Source organism: Silurus meridionalis, chromosome 3 (assembly GCF_014805685.1).
Source record: "Silurus meridionalis isolate SWU-2019-XX chromosome 3, ASM1480568v1, whole genome shotgun sequence".
Lineage (NCBI taxonomy): Eukaryota > Metazoa > Chordata > Actinopteri > Siluriformes > Siluridae > Silurus > Silurus meridionalis.
Genome location: NC_060886.1, coordinates 26,687,135 through 26,706,484, shown reverse-complemented (window position 1 = coordinate 26,706,484; position 19,350 = coordinate 26,687,135). Strand labels below are relative to the sequence as shown.

The window sequence follows — 19,350 nt, the reverse complement described above, 5'->3', positions numbered from 1 at the left end:
ACACACACACACACACACACACACACACACACATATACAGGCTTTATTGTTATTAAACCAAAATTGTATGTTCAGCATATCTCACAGATGCTTGATCACCTCAAGCTCTGTGGTTTGGTCTTTACATCATTCTTGAACAATGTTTGCATTTTGGCAGGGAGAATTATCCTGCAGTGAGAGGCCAGTGTCATTAGGGAAAGCCATTGCAATGAAGTGGTGTTAACTTGATGTTTAGGTTAGTGGTATGTATCAAAGTACATCCACATTAATACCAGGACCCAAGGTTTCCTAGCAATACCATGTCCAAAGCATCTGTGTATGATATTCTGATTGGACTGTAGCTACAGTACATAGACCCATACTCAAAGAAGCTGTGTTGCACTACATTCTGTCAAGTTTCTACCAGAGCCAGCATTAATTGTTTCAGCATTTGCTCCACATATGCATCAGTGAGCCTTTGAAGCCAATGACTCTAAAAGGTCAATGACCCTGACCCAGCCATCTAGTAATCACAATTTATTTTCTTCGCAAAAGTCACTCAGACCCTTTGTACTGGTTTCTAACTTTAAGATCTGTTCAATTGCTGCTTAATATAACCCATTAATAGGTGCCATTGTACAAGATAATCAATTATTCACTTCCCCTGTCATTGGTTTTAATGTTTTGGCTGATTGATTTAAGTAATTCTGATAAAGGTGGTTACAATATACTTAAAAGTGGTTTTTATATTTAAAAGTCAACGCCACAAGAGCTAGAGTCTGGAGGAACAGGCATCTTATAGCGTACCTGCTTCCAGAAACAGGAGGTCGGGCAGGTTGCTTTGCCACTGCTCTCATCCCACCTGAAGGGTGAGGTCTTTTGGAGGAGATGCTGCAGCCCCAGGGGCAGATGGGAATACTCCTTCATATCTTCCAGTTGAATCAGAATCACGCCCATGTCTTGTTCGACCAGCACATGATGCAGCCCCACATGCCAGTCATAACAAAGTGAGGTTGTGAACCCATGATGATTGAATCCTGGTGGTAGCACAGCTATCAGCCTGCGGCTTTGCCGCATTTTTCTCTCGATAAGCTCAGTGCAGTCTGGTGGTAGCAGAAAAAAGTAGCTGATGAACAATTTTTAATACATTTCTTCCCTTGTCAAGGTGTTGAATACTTGATATCCTGGACTACTTAATATTATCTAATATCAATACAATTTGTAATGCTAACACAAATGTTTAATTCCTGGCTTACATGTATTGTTTATATTATTTGCATTAGTCAGACACCAGGATTAATCTGTACTCTCTAGTGGGTCCTACGCTGCCTTCTCATCATGCTCAAATATAAATAGCACTCCGAATGAACGGATTCCAAATGTGAATACAATTTAGTTTTGACAAATAAAACTGTACAACTGTAACCAAATTAATTTATTCTCCATTGTGAAATAAAAACAATAAAACAACAGCTGTTAAATCCACAAAAATATATTTGAGCTTGTGTAGTTTGCAGCAGATATGGTTTATGTTTTACTAGTGAGCTTTCTGACCATCCAGGTGATCTGACACCTTCTAGGCCATGGAGTAGCTTAATCACAATTTGTTTGGTTAAAGCAACAGCTTCAAAGAACATAAAGTTTATGATAAAAAAGTCTGCAGATACTGATTCTGCAGGCCTTACGTCAGATCCCTTTGACCCCATCAACACGTGAGGTGGTGACTGAAATCTGATTGGATAGAAATTCCAATGTAAACATATATAGATATCTAACTATGAACGAATAAGATAGACTATTAAAAATAATTGAATTCATATAAATGGACAAAAATATATTAAAATGCAAGTCAGTGATTCTGACTGAGTTTAGGTCAGCAGCCACTCTTTGAGGCCTTCTTTTAACTGGCTGGAGTGCAATTTTAATGCCACCCATTCCCATTTAAATATTACCTGCTCTTTATCTGTATTGTTTCAGTCATTACATCAGCTACTTATACAACCCCTGGCAAAAAGTATGGAATCACCCCTCTCAGAAGAAGTTCATTCAAATGTTTAATTGTGTGGAAATAAAAACAAGCACATATATGCCACAAAACAATTTTCACTCAACAATTCAAACTTCTGGCTGTATAAAACACTTAAAAAAACTAAGAAAGATAACTATAGTCAATTACAACTGTTTTTACAGATTAAACAGAGGAAAAAAATATGGAATCACAAATCTGAGCAAAATTATATGGAATCACCAAATAAAAACACTACTAGTACTTTGTTGCACCACCTCTGGCTATTATAACAGCTTGAATTCTCTGAGGCATGAATTTAACTAATGACAACCAGTATACTTCATCAATCTGTCTCCAGCTTTGTCTTATTGCAGTTGCCAGATCAGCCTTGCAGGTTGGAGCCTTGTCATGGACCATTTTCTTTAATTTCCACCACAGATTTTCAATTGGATTGAGGTCCGGACTATTTGCAGGCCATGCCATTGACATTATATGTCTTTCCTGTAGGAATGTTTTCACAGATTTTGCCCTATGGCACGATGCATTATCATCCTGAAAAATGATGCTACCATCACCAAACATCCTTTCAATTGATGTAAGAAGAAAAGTGTTCAAAATCTCAACATAAACTTGTGCATTTATAGAAGATGTAATGACTGTCATCTCTCCCATACCTTTACCTGACATACAACCCCATATCATTAATGATTGTGGAAATTTGCATGTTTTCTTCAGGCAGTTGTCTTTATAAATTTCATTGGAACCAAACAAAAGTTCCAGCATCATCACCCTGCCCAATGCAGATTCGGGATTCATCACTGAATATAACTCTCATCTAGTCATCTACAGTCCAAGATTGTCTTTCTTTAGCCCACTGAAACCTTTTTTCTGTTTAGATGTTAATGATGGTTTTCGTTTGGCTTTTCTGTATGTAAATCCCATTTCTTTTAGGCGATTTCTTACAGTCCGGTCACAGACATTGACTCCACTTTCTGCCCATTTGTTCCTCATTTGTTTTGTTGTGCATTTTCTGTTTTCAAGCCATATTGCTTTAAGTTTTCTGTCTTGGCGCTTTGATGTCTTTCTTGGTTTACCAGTACGCTTCCCTTTTACAACCTTTCCATTCGATTTGTACTTGGTCCAGATTTTAGACACAGCTGACTGGGAACAACCAACATCTTTTGCAACATTCCATGAAGATTTACCTTCTTCGAGAAGTTTGATAATCCTCTCCTTTGTTTCAACTGACATCTCTCATGTTGGAGCCATGAGTTATGTCAATCCTCTTGGTTCAACACATCACTAATGCGTGCAAGCATTCTTTTTTAACTGCAGACTAATTAGCAGTTGTAATCAGATACAGGTGTTTGTTTTAGAAATGCAAAGTGCATGGTGATTCCATATCATTTTCCTCAGATTTGTGTGATTCCATATTTTTTTCCTCTGTTTGATCTGTAAAAACAGTTGTAACTGACAATAGTTATCTTTCTTTTTTTTTTTTTTAAGTGTTTTATACAGTCAGAAGTTTGGATTGTTGAGTGAAAATTGTTTTGTGACATATATGTGCTTGTTTTTTTTTTTTTTTCTACACAATTAAACATTTGAATGAACTTCTTCTGAGAGGGCCGATTCCATACTTTTTGCCAGGGGTTGTAGTTAAATATTTTGAATAAAGATCTGGACAATGTGATCTCAATAGCGAAATTTAAGTAAGTCATAACTCAAAGCTCGAAAATGTTTTTGTCACAAAAAAATAATTTAAGCTTGAATTAAATTAAATCAAAGCTAATAACAATAAGCTTTATAATCAATTATAAGCTTTAATATAAAAAAATACCAAACAACAATAGTACAGATCAGAAACATAGAGTAGTAGTTTAACTAAATTAACTCTACAAATGAACTTGAATAAAGCAATGTCTCAATAATTAGGGCCCGAGCACCGAGGAGCAGGCCAGAATGGCCTGCACCAGAGGTGCGAAGCCCTATTGTTTTCCTTAGAATTTATTTATTTATTAGGGCCCGAGCACTGAGGAGCAGGCCAGAATGGCCTGCACCAGAGGTGCGAAGCCCTATTGTTTTCCTTAGAATTAATTATTATAATTTTTTTTTTTTTTGTTTTTTTTTTTTTTTTTTACACACATTGGTCATTAGAGGGCCCTTAACATACTCGAAAACTCTTGAAATTTGGCACACACGTCAGAGTCCTTTGTCACTAGGGCCTTAGAAAGGCTGGTATACAGGCGTGGCAGGGGGGCTCTGTAGCGCCCCCTGTAATTAAAAAACAAACATTCGTGCACAGATCGGGCAATTATGTTCGCACATGTACGAGAGTTGGTACGCCTATAGACCTCATTGAGCCGAACAACTTTCGCCCTCTAAACTATGAGCTACGCCCAACAGGAAGTCAGCCATTTTGGTTTGTTTTATAAGTGCATGCGGTGAACTTTTAAATACTCCTCCTAGGGAATTCATGCGATTGACATCAAACGTGGCGAACATGATGGCGAGACATTGGACTTGCTAAATTGCGAAGGGATTTTTGATATCTCGAACGCTGCTGCCATGGCGAGGCGACAAATTTATGGCGAATTCGGAGAACAGGAAGTGTTTAATATCTAAAGCAAAAATGTCTTATTCGGACGACACGCGGTGTGTATGTTCGCCAAGGATTCGATCGCATCGATGTGCCTATTGTGAATCTCGGACATAGCGCCACCAACAGGCGCCAGGAAGTGTGTCAGTCACAAAAGGTGGATTTTTTGACAGTTGCATGTGGTGAACTTTTAAATACTCCTTCCAGGATATTTATGCGATTGACACCAAACGTGGTCAACATGATGCCGAGACATTGTAGATGATAAATTGCGAAGGGATTTTTGATATCTCGAACGCTGCTGCCATGGCGAGGCGACAAATTTATGGCGAATTCGGAGAACAGGAAGTGTTTAATATCTAAAGCAAAAAATGTCTTATTCGGACGACACGCGGTGTGTATGTTCGGCCAAGGATTCCGATCGCATCGATGTGCCTATTGTGAATCTCGGACATAGCGCCACCAACAGGCGCCAGGAAGTGTGTCAGTCACAAAAGGTGGATTTTTTGACAGTTGCATGTGGTGAACTTTTAAATACTCCTTCCAGGATATTTATGCGATTGACACCAAACGTGGTCAACATGATGCCGAGACATTGTAGATGATAAATTGCGAAGGGATTTTTGATATCTTGAACACCGTTCCCATGGCAACGCCTCAAACTTTACTTTTATTTCAGGCATATTTAAGCATTTGGCATGCACTTTGTGTGCCTTAACATGCTCGAAAACACCGGAGATTTGGCACAGACGTCAAAGTCGTCTGCCATTAGGACCGGTCGAAGGCTGGAACATAGGCGTGGCAATAGGGCTCTGTAGCGCCCCTGTAATGCAAAACAAATATCGGTGCACAGATGGGGCAAACATGTACACACATGTAAGAGAGTTGGTATGCATATAGATCTCATCGACCCGAACAACTTTCACAATTAAACCTATTAGCTCCGCCCAACAGGAAGTCGGCCATGTTGGGTTGTTTTATAAGTGCATGTGGTGAACTTTTAAATACTCCTCCTAGGGAATTCATGCAATTGACATCAAACGTGGAGAACATGATGCCGAGACATTGCACTTGCTAAATTGCGAAGGGATTTTTGATATTTTGAACGGTGCTGCCGTGGCGAGGCGACAAATTTATGGCGAATTCAGGGAAAAAGTTAGTGTCTAATATCTAAAGCAAAAAATGTCTTATTCGGATGACACGCATTGTGTATGTCCGGCCAAGGATTCCGATCGCATCAATGTGCCTATTGTGAATCTTGGACATAGCGCCACCAACAGGCGCCAGGAAGTGTGTCAGTCACAAAAGGTGGATTTTTTGACAGTTGCATGTGGTTAACTTTTAAATACTCCTCCTAGGATATTCATGCGATTGCCACCAAACATAATCAAAATGATGGCGAGACATTGTAGATGATAATTTGCAAAGTGATTTTTGATATCTCGAACGCTGTTCTCATGGCAACGCGTCAAACTTACATTTTATTTCAGGCATATTTAAGGCTTTTGGCGTGCTTAGATTAACTTGAAATTTGACACATACATCACATTTGTCGGCTGTTAAGTGTGTCCAAAAAGGTCGGACAAGGGTGTGTCTCTTAAGTGGCCCACTAGCGCCCCTGTTTGTCTAAAATGTGGGGTTTCTTTTGCTTACAGTCCCCAAATGGGTCAGTAACAACATAAAATAGTCCACTGATATTTACCCACTTGATGCACTTGCACACCGTGCATTGTTTTCTGGGGGGCACGGTATAGCGATACACAAACGTGCGAGGGCCCGCCATCGCTGCTTGCAGCTATATTTAGGGCCCGAGCACCGAGGAGCAGGCCAGAATGGCCTGCACCAGAAGTGCGAAGCCCTATTGTTTTCCTTAGAATTTATTATTAATTTTTTAATTTTTTTAATTTTCTTTTTACACACATTGGTCATTAGAGGTCCCTTAACATACTCGAAAACTCTTGAAATTTGGCACACACGTCAGAGTCCTTTGTCACTAGGGCCTTAGAAAGGCTGGTATACAGGCGTGGCAGGGGGGCTCTGTAGCGCCCCCTGTAATTAAAAAACAAACATTCGTGCACAGATCGGGCAATTATGTACGCACATGTACGAGAGTTGGTAGGCATATAGACCTCATCGACCCGAACAACTTTCGCCCTCTAAACTATGAGCTACACCCAACAGGAAGTCAGCCATTTTGGTTTGTTTTATAAGTGCATGCGGTGAACTTTTAAATACTCCTCCTAGGGAATTCATGCAATTGACATCAAACGTGGAGAACATGATGCCGAGACATTGGACTTGCTAAATTGCGAAGGGATTCTTGATATCTCGAACGCTGCTGCCGTGGCGAGGCGACAAATTTATGGCGAATTCGGAGAACAGGAAGTGTTTAATATCTAAAGCAAAAAATGTGTTATTCAGATGACACGCTGTGTATATGTTCTGCCAAGGATTCCGTTCGCATCGATGTGCCTATTGTGAATCTCGGACATAGCGCCACCAACAGGCGCCAGGAAGTGTGTCAGTCACAAAAGGTGGATTTTCTGACAGTTGCATGTGGTGAACTTTTAAATACTCCTCCCAGGATATTTATGCGATTGACACCAAACGTGGTCAACATGATGCCGAGACATTGTAGATAATAAATTGCGAAGGGATTTTTGATATCTTGAACACCGTTCCCATGGCAACGCCTCAAACTTTAGTTTCATTTTCAGGCGTATTTAAGCACTTGGCATGCACTTTGTGTGCCTTAACATGCTCGAAAACACCGGAGATTTGGCACAAACGTCAAAGTCGTCTGCCATTAGGACCGGTCAAAGGCTGGAACATAGGCGTGGCAATAGGGCTCTGTAGCGCCCCCTGTAATGTAAAAACAAATATTGGTGCACAGATCAGGCAAACATGTACGCACATGAACGAGAGTTGGTAGGCTTATAGATCTCATCGACCCGAACAACTTTCACAATCAAACCTATTAGCTCCGCCCAACAGTAAGTCGGCCATTTTGGATGGTTTCAAAAGTGCATGTGGTGAACTTTTAAATACTTCTCCTAGAATTCATGCGATTGACATCAAACATGGTGAACATGATGCCGAGACATTGCACTTGCTAAATTGTGAAGGGATTTTTTTATATTTTGAACGGTGCTGCCATGGCGAGGCGACAAATTTATGGCGAATTCAGAGAAACAGGAAGTGTCTAATATCTAAAGCAAAAAATGTCTTATTCGGATGACACGCAGTGTGTATGTTCGGCCAAGGATTCCGATCGCATCGATGGGCCTATTGTGAATCTTGGACATAGCGCCACCAACAGGCGCCAGGAAGTGTGTCAGTCACAAAAGGTGGATTTTTTGACAGTTGCATGTGGTGAACTTTTAAATACTCCTCCTAGGATATTCATGCGATGGCGAGACATTGTACATGATAATTTGCAAAGTGATTTTTGATATCTCGAACGCTGTTCTCATGGCAACGCGTCAAACTTACATTTTATTTCAGGCATATTTAAGGCTTTTGGCATGCTTAAATTAACTTGAAATTTGACACATACATCACATTTGTCGGCTGTTAAGTGTGTCCAAAAATTTTCGGACAAGGGTGTGTCTCTTAAGTGGCCCACTAGCGCCCCCGTTTGTCTAAAATGTGGGGTTTCTTTTACTTACAGTCCCCAAATGGGTCAGTAACAACATAAAATAGTCCACTGATATTTACCCACTTGATGCACTTGCACCCCGTGCATTGTTTTCTGGGGGGCACCGTATAGCGATACACAAATGTGCGAGGGCCCGCCATCGCTGCTTGCAGCTATATTTAGGGCCCGAGCACCGAGGAGCAGGCCAGAATGGCCTGCACCAGAGGTGCGAAGCCCTATTGGTTTCCTTAGAATTTATTTATTTATTTATTTATTTATTTATTTATTTATTTATTTATTTATTTATTTTTACACACATTGGCCGTTTGGGGTCCCTTAACATACTCGAAAACTCTTGAAATTTGGCACACACGTCAGAGTCCTTTGTCACTAGGGCCTTAGAAAGGCTGGTATACAGGCGTGGCAGGGGGGCTCTGTAGCGCCCCCTGTAATTAAAAAACAAACATTCGTGCACAGATCGGGCAATTATGTACGCACATGTACGAGAGTTGGTATGCATATAGATCTCATCGAGCCGAACAACTTTCGCCCTCTAAACTATGAGCTACGCCCAACAGGAAGTCAGCCATTTTGGTTTGTTTTATAAGTGCATGCGGTGAACTTTTAAATACTCCTCCTAGGGAATTCATGCGATTGACATCAAACGTGGCGAACATGATGGCGAGACATTGGACTTGCTAAATTGCGAAGGGATTTTTGATATCTCGAACGGTGCTGCCATGGCGAGGCGACAAATTTATGGCGAATTTGGAGAACAGGAAGTGTTTAATATCTAAAGCAAAAAATGTGTTATTCGGACGACAAGCGGTGTGTATGTTCGGCCAAGGATTCCGATCGCATCGATGTGCCTATTGTGAATCTCGGACATAGCGCCACCAACAGGCGCCAGGAAGTGTGTCAGTCACAAAAGGTGGATTTTTTGACAGTTGCATGTGGTGAACTTTTAAATACTCCTTCCAGGATGTTTAAGCGATTGACACCAAACGTGGTCAACATGATGCCGAGACATTGTAGATGATAAATTGTGAAGGGATTTTTGATATCTTGAACGCCGTTCCCATGGCAACGCCTCAAACTTTACTTTTATTTCAGGCATATTTAAGCATTTGGCATGCACTTTGTGTGTCTTAACATGCTCGAAAACACCGGAGATTTGGCACAGACGTCAAAATCGTCTGCCATTAGGACCGGTCGAAGGCTGGAACATAGGCGTGGCAATAGGGCTCTGTAGCGCCCCCTGTAATGCAAAAACAAATATCGGTGCACAGATGGGGCAAACATGTACACACATGTAAGAGAGTTGGAATAGTCTTCCTGACGGTGTTCGGGGCTCAGACACACTCACCCAATTTAAGTGTAGATTAAAAACGTATCTTTTTAGCAAAGCCTACACATAACACACATCACATCATAACCTTGTGCTCCAGAACATCTGATCACATGCACATTATCAACTTGTGCTGTTAATATCATGAACAGCAGCTACGCTAATTCCTCTCCACTGCTTCTCTTTCTCTCCCCATCCCGAGGCATCCTGAGGTTGCTCCAGCTCCAGTCACCTCCCACCTCGTGATGATTACGGACCTTTAAAGAAGTAGATGCCGAACTCACAAACATCCTGAACCATCTAGAGACGTACCAGTGCCATTTGGATCCCGCTAAATGTGTGGAGTTTTGACATTGGACCTCCTGGAGTGTTTAAAGGCTCTGGCATGGAGAAGCTGATGCTGGATCTGTGGTGATCACAAATGCTGAGCTTATAAAACTCGGAGCTACTAACCATATAGACTGTTTAAGACTGCAGAAAGAACATTACTTATAATCTTATACTCCAGTAATCATGTTAGTTCTCACTCTCCAGTGTTCTGTATTGTTGAAAGATTTATGATCAAACTCTTGATGTCACCCAGATGAGGATGGGTTCCCCTTTTGAGTCTGGTTCCTCTCAAGGTTTCTTCCTCATAACATCTAAGGGAGTTTTTCCTTGCCACAGTCGCCACGGCTTGCTCATCAGGGACAAATGCACACCATTCACCACCACTGTTGATTTGTGTAAAGCTGCTTTGAGACAATGTCTGTTGTGAAAAGCGCTATACAAATAAACTTGACTTGACTTGACTTGAGTTGGTATGCATATAGATCTCATCGACCCGAACAACTTTCACAATTAAACCTATTAGCTCCGCCCAACAGGAAGTCGGCCATGTTGGGTTGTTTTATAGGTGCATGTGGTGAACTTTTAAATACTCCTCCTAGGGAATTCATGCAATTGACATCAAACGTGGAGAACATGATGCGAGACATTGCTTGCTAAATTGCGAAGGATTTTGATATTTTGAACGGTGCTGCCGTGGCGAGGCGACAAATTTATGGCGAATTCAGTGAAAAAGTTAGTGTCTAATATCTAAAGCAAAAAATGTCTTATTCGGATGACATGCTGTGTATATGTTCGGACAAGGATTCCGATCGCATCAATGTGCCTATTGTGAATCTCTGACATAGCGCCACCAACAGGCGCCAGGAAGTGTTTCAGTCACAAAGGTGGATTTTTGACAGTTGCATGTGGTGAACTTTTAAATACTCCTCCCAGGATATTTATGCGATTGACACCAAAAGTGGTCAACATGATGCTGAGACATTGTAGATGATAAATTGAGGAGGAATTTTGATATATCAAACGCTGTTCCCATAGCAACGCGTCAAACTTTACTTTCATTTTCAGGCGTAATTAAGCACTTGGCATGCACTTTGAGTGCCTTAACATGCTCAAAAACACCGGAGATTAGGCACAGACGTGGCAGTAGGGCTCTGTAGCGCCCCCTGTAATGCAAAAAAAATGATCGGTGCACAAATTAGGCAAACATGTACGCACATGTACAAGAGTTGGTATGCATATAGATCTCATAGACCCGAACAACTTTCACAATCAAACCTTTTAGCTCTGCCCAACAGGAAGTCGGCCATGTTGGGTTGTTTTATAAGTGCATGCGGTGAACTTTTAAATACTCCTTCCAGGATATTTATGCGATTGACACCAAACGTGGTCAACATGATGCTGAGACATTGTAGATGATAATTTGCGAAGGGATTTTTGATATCTTGAACACCGTTCCCATGGCAATGCCTCAAACTTTACTTTTATTTCAGGCATATTTAAGCATTTGGCATGCACTTTGTGTGCCTTAACATGCTCGAAAACACCGGAGATTTGGCACAGACGTCAAAGTCGTCTGCCATTAGGACCGGTCGAAGGCTGGAACATAGGCGTGGCAATAGGGCTCTGTAGCGCCCCCTGTAATGCAAAAACAAATATCGGTGCACAGATGGGGCAAACATGTACACACATGTAAGAGAGTTGGTATGCATATAGATCTCATCGACCCGAACAACTTTCACAATTAAACCTATTAGCTCCGCCCAACAGGAAGTCGGCCATGTTGGGTTGTTTTATAAGTGCATGCGGTGAACTTTTAAATACTCCTCCTAGAATATTCATGCGATTGACACCAAACTTAAGCAACATGATGCCGAGACATTGTAGATGATAAACTGCAACGTGATTTTTGATATCTCGAACGCTGTTCTCATGGCAACGCGTCAAACTTAACTTTAATTTGAGGCATATTTAAGGCTTTTGGCATGCTAAGATTAACTTGAAATTTGACACATACATCACATTTGTCGGCTGTTAGGTGTGGACAAAAAGGTCGGACAAGAGTGTGTCTCTTAAGTGTCTCACTAGTGCCCCCGTTTGTTTAAAATGTGGGGTTTCTTTTACCCACAGTCCCCAAATAGGTCAGTAACAACATAAAATAGTCCACTGATATTTACCCACTTGATGCACTTGCCCACCGTGCATTGTTTTCTGGGAGGCACCGTATAGCGATACACAAATGTGCGAGGGCCGCCATCGCTGCTTGTAGCTATATTTAGGGCCCGAGCACCGAGGAGCAGGCCAGAATGGCCTGCACCAGAGGTGCGAAGCCCTATTGGTTTCCTTAGAATTTATTTATTTATTTATTTATTTATTTATTTATTTATTTATTTACACACATTAGTCATTAGAGGTCCCTTAACATACTCGAAAACTCTTGAAATTTGGCACACACGTCAGAGTCCTTTGTCACTAGGGCCTTAGAAAGGCTGGTATACAGGCGTGGCAGGGGGGCTCTGTAGCGCCCCCTGTAATTAAAAAACAAACATTCGTGCACAGATCGGGCAATTATGTACGCACATGTACGAGAGTTGGTATGCATATAGACCTCATCGAGCCGAACAACTTTCGCCCTCTAAACTATGAGCTACACCCAACAGGAAGTCAGCCATTTTGGTTTGTTTTATAAGTGCATGCGGTGAACTTTTAAATACTCCTCCTAGGGAATTCATGCGATTGACATCAAACGTGGCGAACATGATGGCGAGACATTGCCCTTGCTAAATTGCGAAGGGATTTTTGATATTTTGAACGGTGCTGCCGTGGCGAGGCGACAAATTTATGGCGAATTCAGTGAAAAAGTTAGTGTCTAATATCTAAAGCAAAAAATGTCTTATTCGGATGACATGCTGTGTATATGTTCGGACAAGGATTCCGATCGCATCAATGTGCCTATTGTGAATCTCTGACATAGCGCCACCAACAGGCGCCAGGAAGTGTTTCAGTCACAAAAGGTGGATTTTTTGACAGTTGCATGTGGTGAACTTTTAAATACTCCTCCCAGGATATTTATGCGATTGACACCAAAAGTGGTCAACATGATGCTGAGACATTGTAGATGATAAATTGAGGAGGAATTTTTGATATATCAAACGCTGTTCCCATAGCAACGCGTCAAACTTTACTTTCATTTTCAGGCGTAATTAAGCACTTGGCATGCACTTTGAGTGCCTTAACATGCTCAAAAACACCGGAGATTAGGCACAGACGTGGCAGTAGGGCTCTGTAGCGCCCCCTGTAATGCAAAAAAAATGATCGGTGCACAAATTAGGCAAACATGTACGCACATGTACAAGAGTTGGTATGCATATAGATCTCATAGACCCGAACAACTTTCACAATCAAACCTTTTAGCTCTGCCCAACAGGAAGTCGGCCATGTTGGGTTGTTTTATAAGTGCATGCGGTGAACTTTTAAATACTCCTTCCAGGATATTTATGCGATTGACACCAAACGTGGTCAACATGATGCTGAGACATTGTAGATGATAATTTGCGAAGGGATTTTTGATATCTTGAACACCGTTCCCATGGCAACGCCTCAAACTTTACTTTTATTTCAGGCATATTTAAGCATTTGGCATGCACTTTGTGTGCCTTAACATGCTCGAAAACACCGGAGATTTGGCACAGACGTCAAAGTCGTCTGCCATTAGGACCGGTCGAAGGCTGGAACATAGGCGTGGCAATAGGGCTCTGTAGCGCCCCCTGTAATGCAAAAAAAAATATCGGTGCACAGATGGGGCAAACATGTACACACATGTAAGAGAGTTGGTATGCATATAGATCTCATCGACCCGAACAACTTTCACAATTAAACCTATGAGCTCCGCCCAACAGGAAGTCGGCCATGTTGGGTTGTTTTATAGGTGCATGTGGTGAACTTTTAAATACTCCTCCTAGAATTCATGCAATTGACATCAAACGTGGAGAACATGATGCGAGACATTGCCCTTGCTAAATTGCGAAGGGATTTTTGATATTTTGAACGGTGCTGCCATGGCGAGGCGACAAATTTATGGCGAATTCAGTGAAAAAGTTAGTGTCTAATATCTAAAGCAAAAAATGTCTTATTCGGATGACATGCTGTGTATATGTTCGGACAAGGATTCCGATCGCATCAATGTGCCTATTGTGAATCTCGGACATAGCGCCACCAACAGGCGCCAGGAAGTGTTTCAGTCACAAAAGGTGGATTTTTTGACAGTTGCATGTGGTGAACTTTTAAATACTCCTCCCAGGATATTTATGCGATTGACACCAAAAGTGGTCAACATGATGCCGAGACATTGTAGATGATAAATTGAGGAGGAATTTTTGATATATCAAACGCTGTTCCCATAGCAACGCGTCAAACTTTACTTTCATTTTCAGGCGTAATTAAGCACTTGGCATGCACTTTGAGTGCCTTAACATGCTCAAAAACACCGGAGATTAGGCACAGACGTGGCAGTAGGGCTCTGTAGCGCCCCCTGTAATGCAAAAAAAATGATCGGTGCACAAATTAGGCAAACATGTACGCACATGTACAAGAGTTGGTATGCATATAGATCTCATAGACCGAACAACTTTCACAATCAAACCTATTAGCTCCGCCCAACAGGAAGTCGGCCATGTTGGGTTGTTTTATAAGTGCATGGTGAACTTTTAAATACTCCTCCTAGAATATTCATGCGATTGACACCAAACTTAAGCAACATGATGCCGAGACATTGTAGATGATAAACTGCAACGTGATTTTTGATATCTCGAACGCTGTTCTCATGGCAACGCGTCAAACTTAACTTTAATTTGAGGCATATTTAAGGCTTTTGGCATGCTAAGATTAACTTGAAATTTGACACATACATCACATTTGTCGGCTGTTAGGTGTGGACAAAAAGGTCGGACAAGAGTGTGTCTCTTAAGTGTCTCACTAGCGCCTGCTTGTTTTAAATGTGGGGTTTCTTTTACCCACAGTCCCCAAATAGGTCAGTAACAACATAAAATAGTCCACTGATATTTACCCACTTGATGCACTTGCCCACCGTGCATTGTTTTCTGGGAGGCACCGTATAGCGATACACAAATGTGCGAGGGCCCGCCATCGCTGCTTGCAGCTATATTTAGGGCCCGAGCACCGAGGAGCAGGCCAGAATGGCCTGCACCAGAGGTGCGAAGCCCTATTGGTTTCCTTAGAATTTATTTTATTTATTTATTTATTTATTTATTTATTTTATTTTTTACACATTGGTCATTAGAGGTCCCTTAACATACTCGAAAACTCTTGAAATTTGGCACACACGTCAGAGTCCTTTGTCACTAGGGCCTTAGAAAGGCTGGTATACAGGCGTGGCAGGGGGGCTCTGTAGCGCCCCCTGTAATAAAAAAACAAACATTCGTGCACAGATCGGGCAATTATGTACGCACATGTACAAGAGTTGGTATGCATATAGACCTCATCGAGCCGAACAACTTTCGCCCTCTAAACTATGAGCTACGCCCAACAGGAAGTCAGCCATTTTGGTTTGTTTTATAAGTGCATGCGGTGAACTTTTAAATACTCTTCCTAGGGAATTCATGCGATTGACATCAAACGTGGCGAACATGATGGCGAGACATTGGACTTGCTAAATTGCGAAGGATTTTTGATATCTCGAACGGTGCTGCCATGGCGGCGACAAATTTATGGCGAATTTGGAGAACAGGAAGTGTTTAATATCTAAAGCAAAAAATGTCTTATTTGAATGACATGCTGTGTATATGTTTGGACAAGGATTCTGATCGCATCAATGTGCCTATTGTGAATCTCGGACATAGCGCCACCAACAGGCGCCAGGAAGTGTTTCAGTCACAAAAGGTGGATTTTTTGACAGTTGCATGTGGTGAACTTTTAAATACTCCTCCCAGGATATTTATGCGATTGACACCAAAAGTGGTCAGCATGATGCTGAGACATTGTAGATGATAAATTGAGGAGGAATTTTTGATATATCAAACGCTGTTCCCATAGCAACGCGTCAAACTTTACTTTCATTTTCAGGCGTAATTAAGCACTTGGCATGCACTTTGAGTGCCTTAACATGCTCAAAAACACCGGAGATTAGGCACAGACGTGGCAGTAGGGCTCTGTAGCGCCCCCTGTAATGCAAAAACAAATACCGGTGCACAGATCGGGCAAACATGTACGCACATGAACGAGAGTTGGTAGGCATATAGATCGCATCGACCCGAACAACTTTCACAATCAAACCTATTAGCTCCGCCCAACAGGAAGTCGGCCATTTTGGATGGTTTCAAAAGTGCATGTGGTGAACTTTTAAATACTCCTCCTAGGAATTCATGCGATTGACACCAAACGTGGTCAACATGATGCCGAGACATTGCACTTGCTAAATTGCAAAGTGATTTTTGATATCTCGAACGCTGTTCTCATGGCAACGCGTCAAACTTAACTTTAATTTGAGGCATATTTAAGGCTTTTGGCATGCTAAGATTAACTTGAAATTTGACACATACATCACATTTGTCGGCTGTTAGGTGTGGACAAAAAGGTCGGACAAGAGTGTGTCTCTTAAGTGTCTCACTAGTCAAGTCAAGTCAAGTTTATTTGTATAGCGCTTTTCACAACAGACATTGTCTCAAAGCAGCTTTACACAAATCAACAGTGATGGTGAATGGTGTGCATTTGTCCCTGATGAGCAAGCCGTGGCGACTGTGGCAAGGAAAAACTCCCTTAGATGTTATGAGGAAGAAACCTTGAGAGGAACCAGACTCAAAAGGGGAACCCATCCTCATCTGGGTGACATCAAGAGTTTGATCATAAATCTTTCAACAATACAGAACACTGGAGAGTGAGAACTAACATGATTACTGGAGTATAAGATTATAAGTAATGTTCTTTCTGCAGTTTTAAACAGTCTATATGGTTAGTAGCTCCGAGTTTTATAAGCTCAGCATTTGTGATCACCACAGATCCAGCATCAGCTGGCGCCCCCGTTTGTTTTAAATGTGGGGTTTCTTTTAGCCACAGTCCCCAAATAGGTCAGTAACAACATAAAATAGTCCACTATTTACCCACTTGATGCACTTGCCCACCGTGCATTGTTTTCTGGGAGGCACCGTATAGCGATACACAAATGTGCGAGGCCGCCATCGCTGCTTGCAGCTATATTTTATTTTATTTTTTTTACACATTGGCAATTTGGGGTCCCTTAACATGCTCGAAAACTCTTGAAATTTGGCACACACGTCAGAGTCCTTTGTCACTAGGGCCGGACAAAGGCTGGTATACAGGCGTGGCAGGGGCTCTGTAGCGCCCCTGTAATTAAAAACAAACATTCGTGCACAGATGGGGCAATTATGTTCGCACATGTACGAGAGTTGGTACATATAGATCTCATCGACCGAACAACTTTCGCCTCTAAACTATGAGCTCGCCCAACAGGAAGTCAGCCATTTTGGTTTGTTTTATAAGTGCATGGTGAACTTTTAAATACTCCTCCTAGAATTCATGCGATTGACATCAAGCGTGGCGAACATGATGCGAGACATTGGACTTGCTAAATTGCGAAGGATTTTTGATATCTCGAACGGTGCTGCCATGGCGGCGACAAATTTATGGCGAATTCAGAGAACAGGAAGTGTTTAATATCTAAAGCAAAAAAATGTCTTATTCAGATGACACGCAGTGTGTATGTTCTGCCAAGGATTCCGATCGCATCGATGTGCCTATTGTGAATCTCGGACATAGCGCCACCAACAGGCGCCAGGAAGTGTCAGTCACAAAGGTGGATTTTTGACAGTTGCATGTGGTGAACTTTTAAATACTCCTCCCAGGATATTTATGCGATTGACACCAAACGTGGTCAACATGATGCTGAGACATTGTAGATAATAAATTGCGAAGGAATTTTTGATATCTCGAACGCCGTTCCCATGGCAACGCGTCAAACTTACATTTTATTTCAGGCATATTTAAGCATTTGGCATGCACTTTGTGTGCCTTAACATGCTCGAAAACACGGAGATTTGGCACAGACGTCAAAGTCGTCTGCCATTAGGACCGTTCGAAGGCTGGAACATAGGCGTGGCAATAGGGCTCTGTAGCGCCCCCTGTAATGCAAAAACAAATATCGGTGCACAGATGGGGCAAACATGTACACACATGTAAGAGAGTTGGTATGCATATGGATCTCATCGACCCGAACAACTTTCACAATTAAACCTATTAGCTCCGCCCAACAGGAAGTCGGACATTTTGGATGGTTTCATAAGTGCATGCGGTGAACTTTTAAATACTCCTCCTAGAATTCATGCGATTGACATCAAACATGGTGAACATGATGCGAGACATTGCACTTGCTAAATTGTGAAGGATTTTTATATTTTGAACGGTGCTGCCATGGCGGCGACAAATTTATGGCAATTCAGAGAAACAGGAAGTGTCTAATATCTAAAGCAAAAATGTCTTATTCGGATGACACGCAGTGTGTATGTCCGCCAAGGATTCCGATCGCATCAATGTGCCTATTGTGAATCTTGGACATACCGCCACCAACAGGCGCCAGGAAGTGTGTCAGTCACAAAAGGTGGATTTTTTGACAGTTGCATGTGGTTAACTTTTAAATACTCCTCCTAGGATATTCATGCGATTGCCACCAAACATAATCAAAATGATGGCGAGACATTGTAGATGATAATTTGCAAAGTGATTTTTGATATCTCGACGCTGTTCTCATGGCAACGTCAAACTTACATTTTATTTCAGGCATATTTAAGGCTTTTGGCGTGCTCAGATTAACTTGAAATTTGACACATACATCACATTTGTCGGCTGTTAAGTGTGTCCAAAAAGGTCGGACAAGGGTGTGTCTCTTAAGTGGCCCACTAGCGCCCCTGTTTGTCTAAAATGTGGGGTTTCTTTCGCTTACAGTCCCCAAATGGGTCAGTAACAACATAAAATAGTCCACTGATATTTACCCACTTGATGCACTTGCACACCGTGCATTGTTTTCTGGGGGGCACCGTATAGCGATACAAAAATGTGCGAGGGCCCGCCATTGCTGCTTGCAGCTATATTTATTAGGGCCCGAGCACCGAGGAGCAGGCCAGAATGGCCTGCACCAGAGGTGCGAAGCCCTATTGTTTTCCTTAGAATTTATTATTAGGGCCTGAGCACCGAGGAGCAGGCCAGAATGGCCTGCACCAGAGGTGCGAAGCCCTATTGTTTTCCTTAGAATTTATTATTATTATTATTATTTTTTTTTAATTATTTTTTTACACACATTGGTCATTAGAGGTCCCTTAACATACTCGAAAACTCTTGAAATTTGGCACACACGTCAGAGTCCTTTGTGACTAGGGCCTTAGAAAGGCTGGTATACAGGCGTGGCAGGGGGGCTCTGTAGCGCCCCC

The 19,350-nt window shown here is 41.9% G+C and overlaps 1 protein-coding gene across 4 annotated transcripts in view; it reads right to left on the bottom strand.

Moving 5' to 3' along the window:
• Positions 1-16: 16 nt before the first annotated feature.
• il1rl1 (interleukin 1 receptor-like 1) overlaps positions 17-19,350 on the bottom strand; it is a 76,379-nt gene continuing 57,045 nt past the window's right edge. For 2 of the 4 annotated variants that reach the window (XM_046844536.1, XM_046844532.1), the window contains exon 11: positions 18-1,082. In XM_046844536.1, coding sequence (XP_046700492.1) covers positions 730-1,082 — 353 coding nt within the window. In that variant the 3' untranslated portion in view covers positions 18-729. Of the gene's footprint in view, positions 1,106-19,350 lie in introns of all 4 variants that reach the window. The other 2 variants (XM_046844537.1, XM_046844538.1) reach the window with 2 other exon arrangements.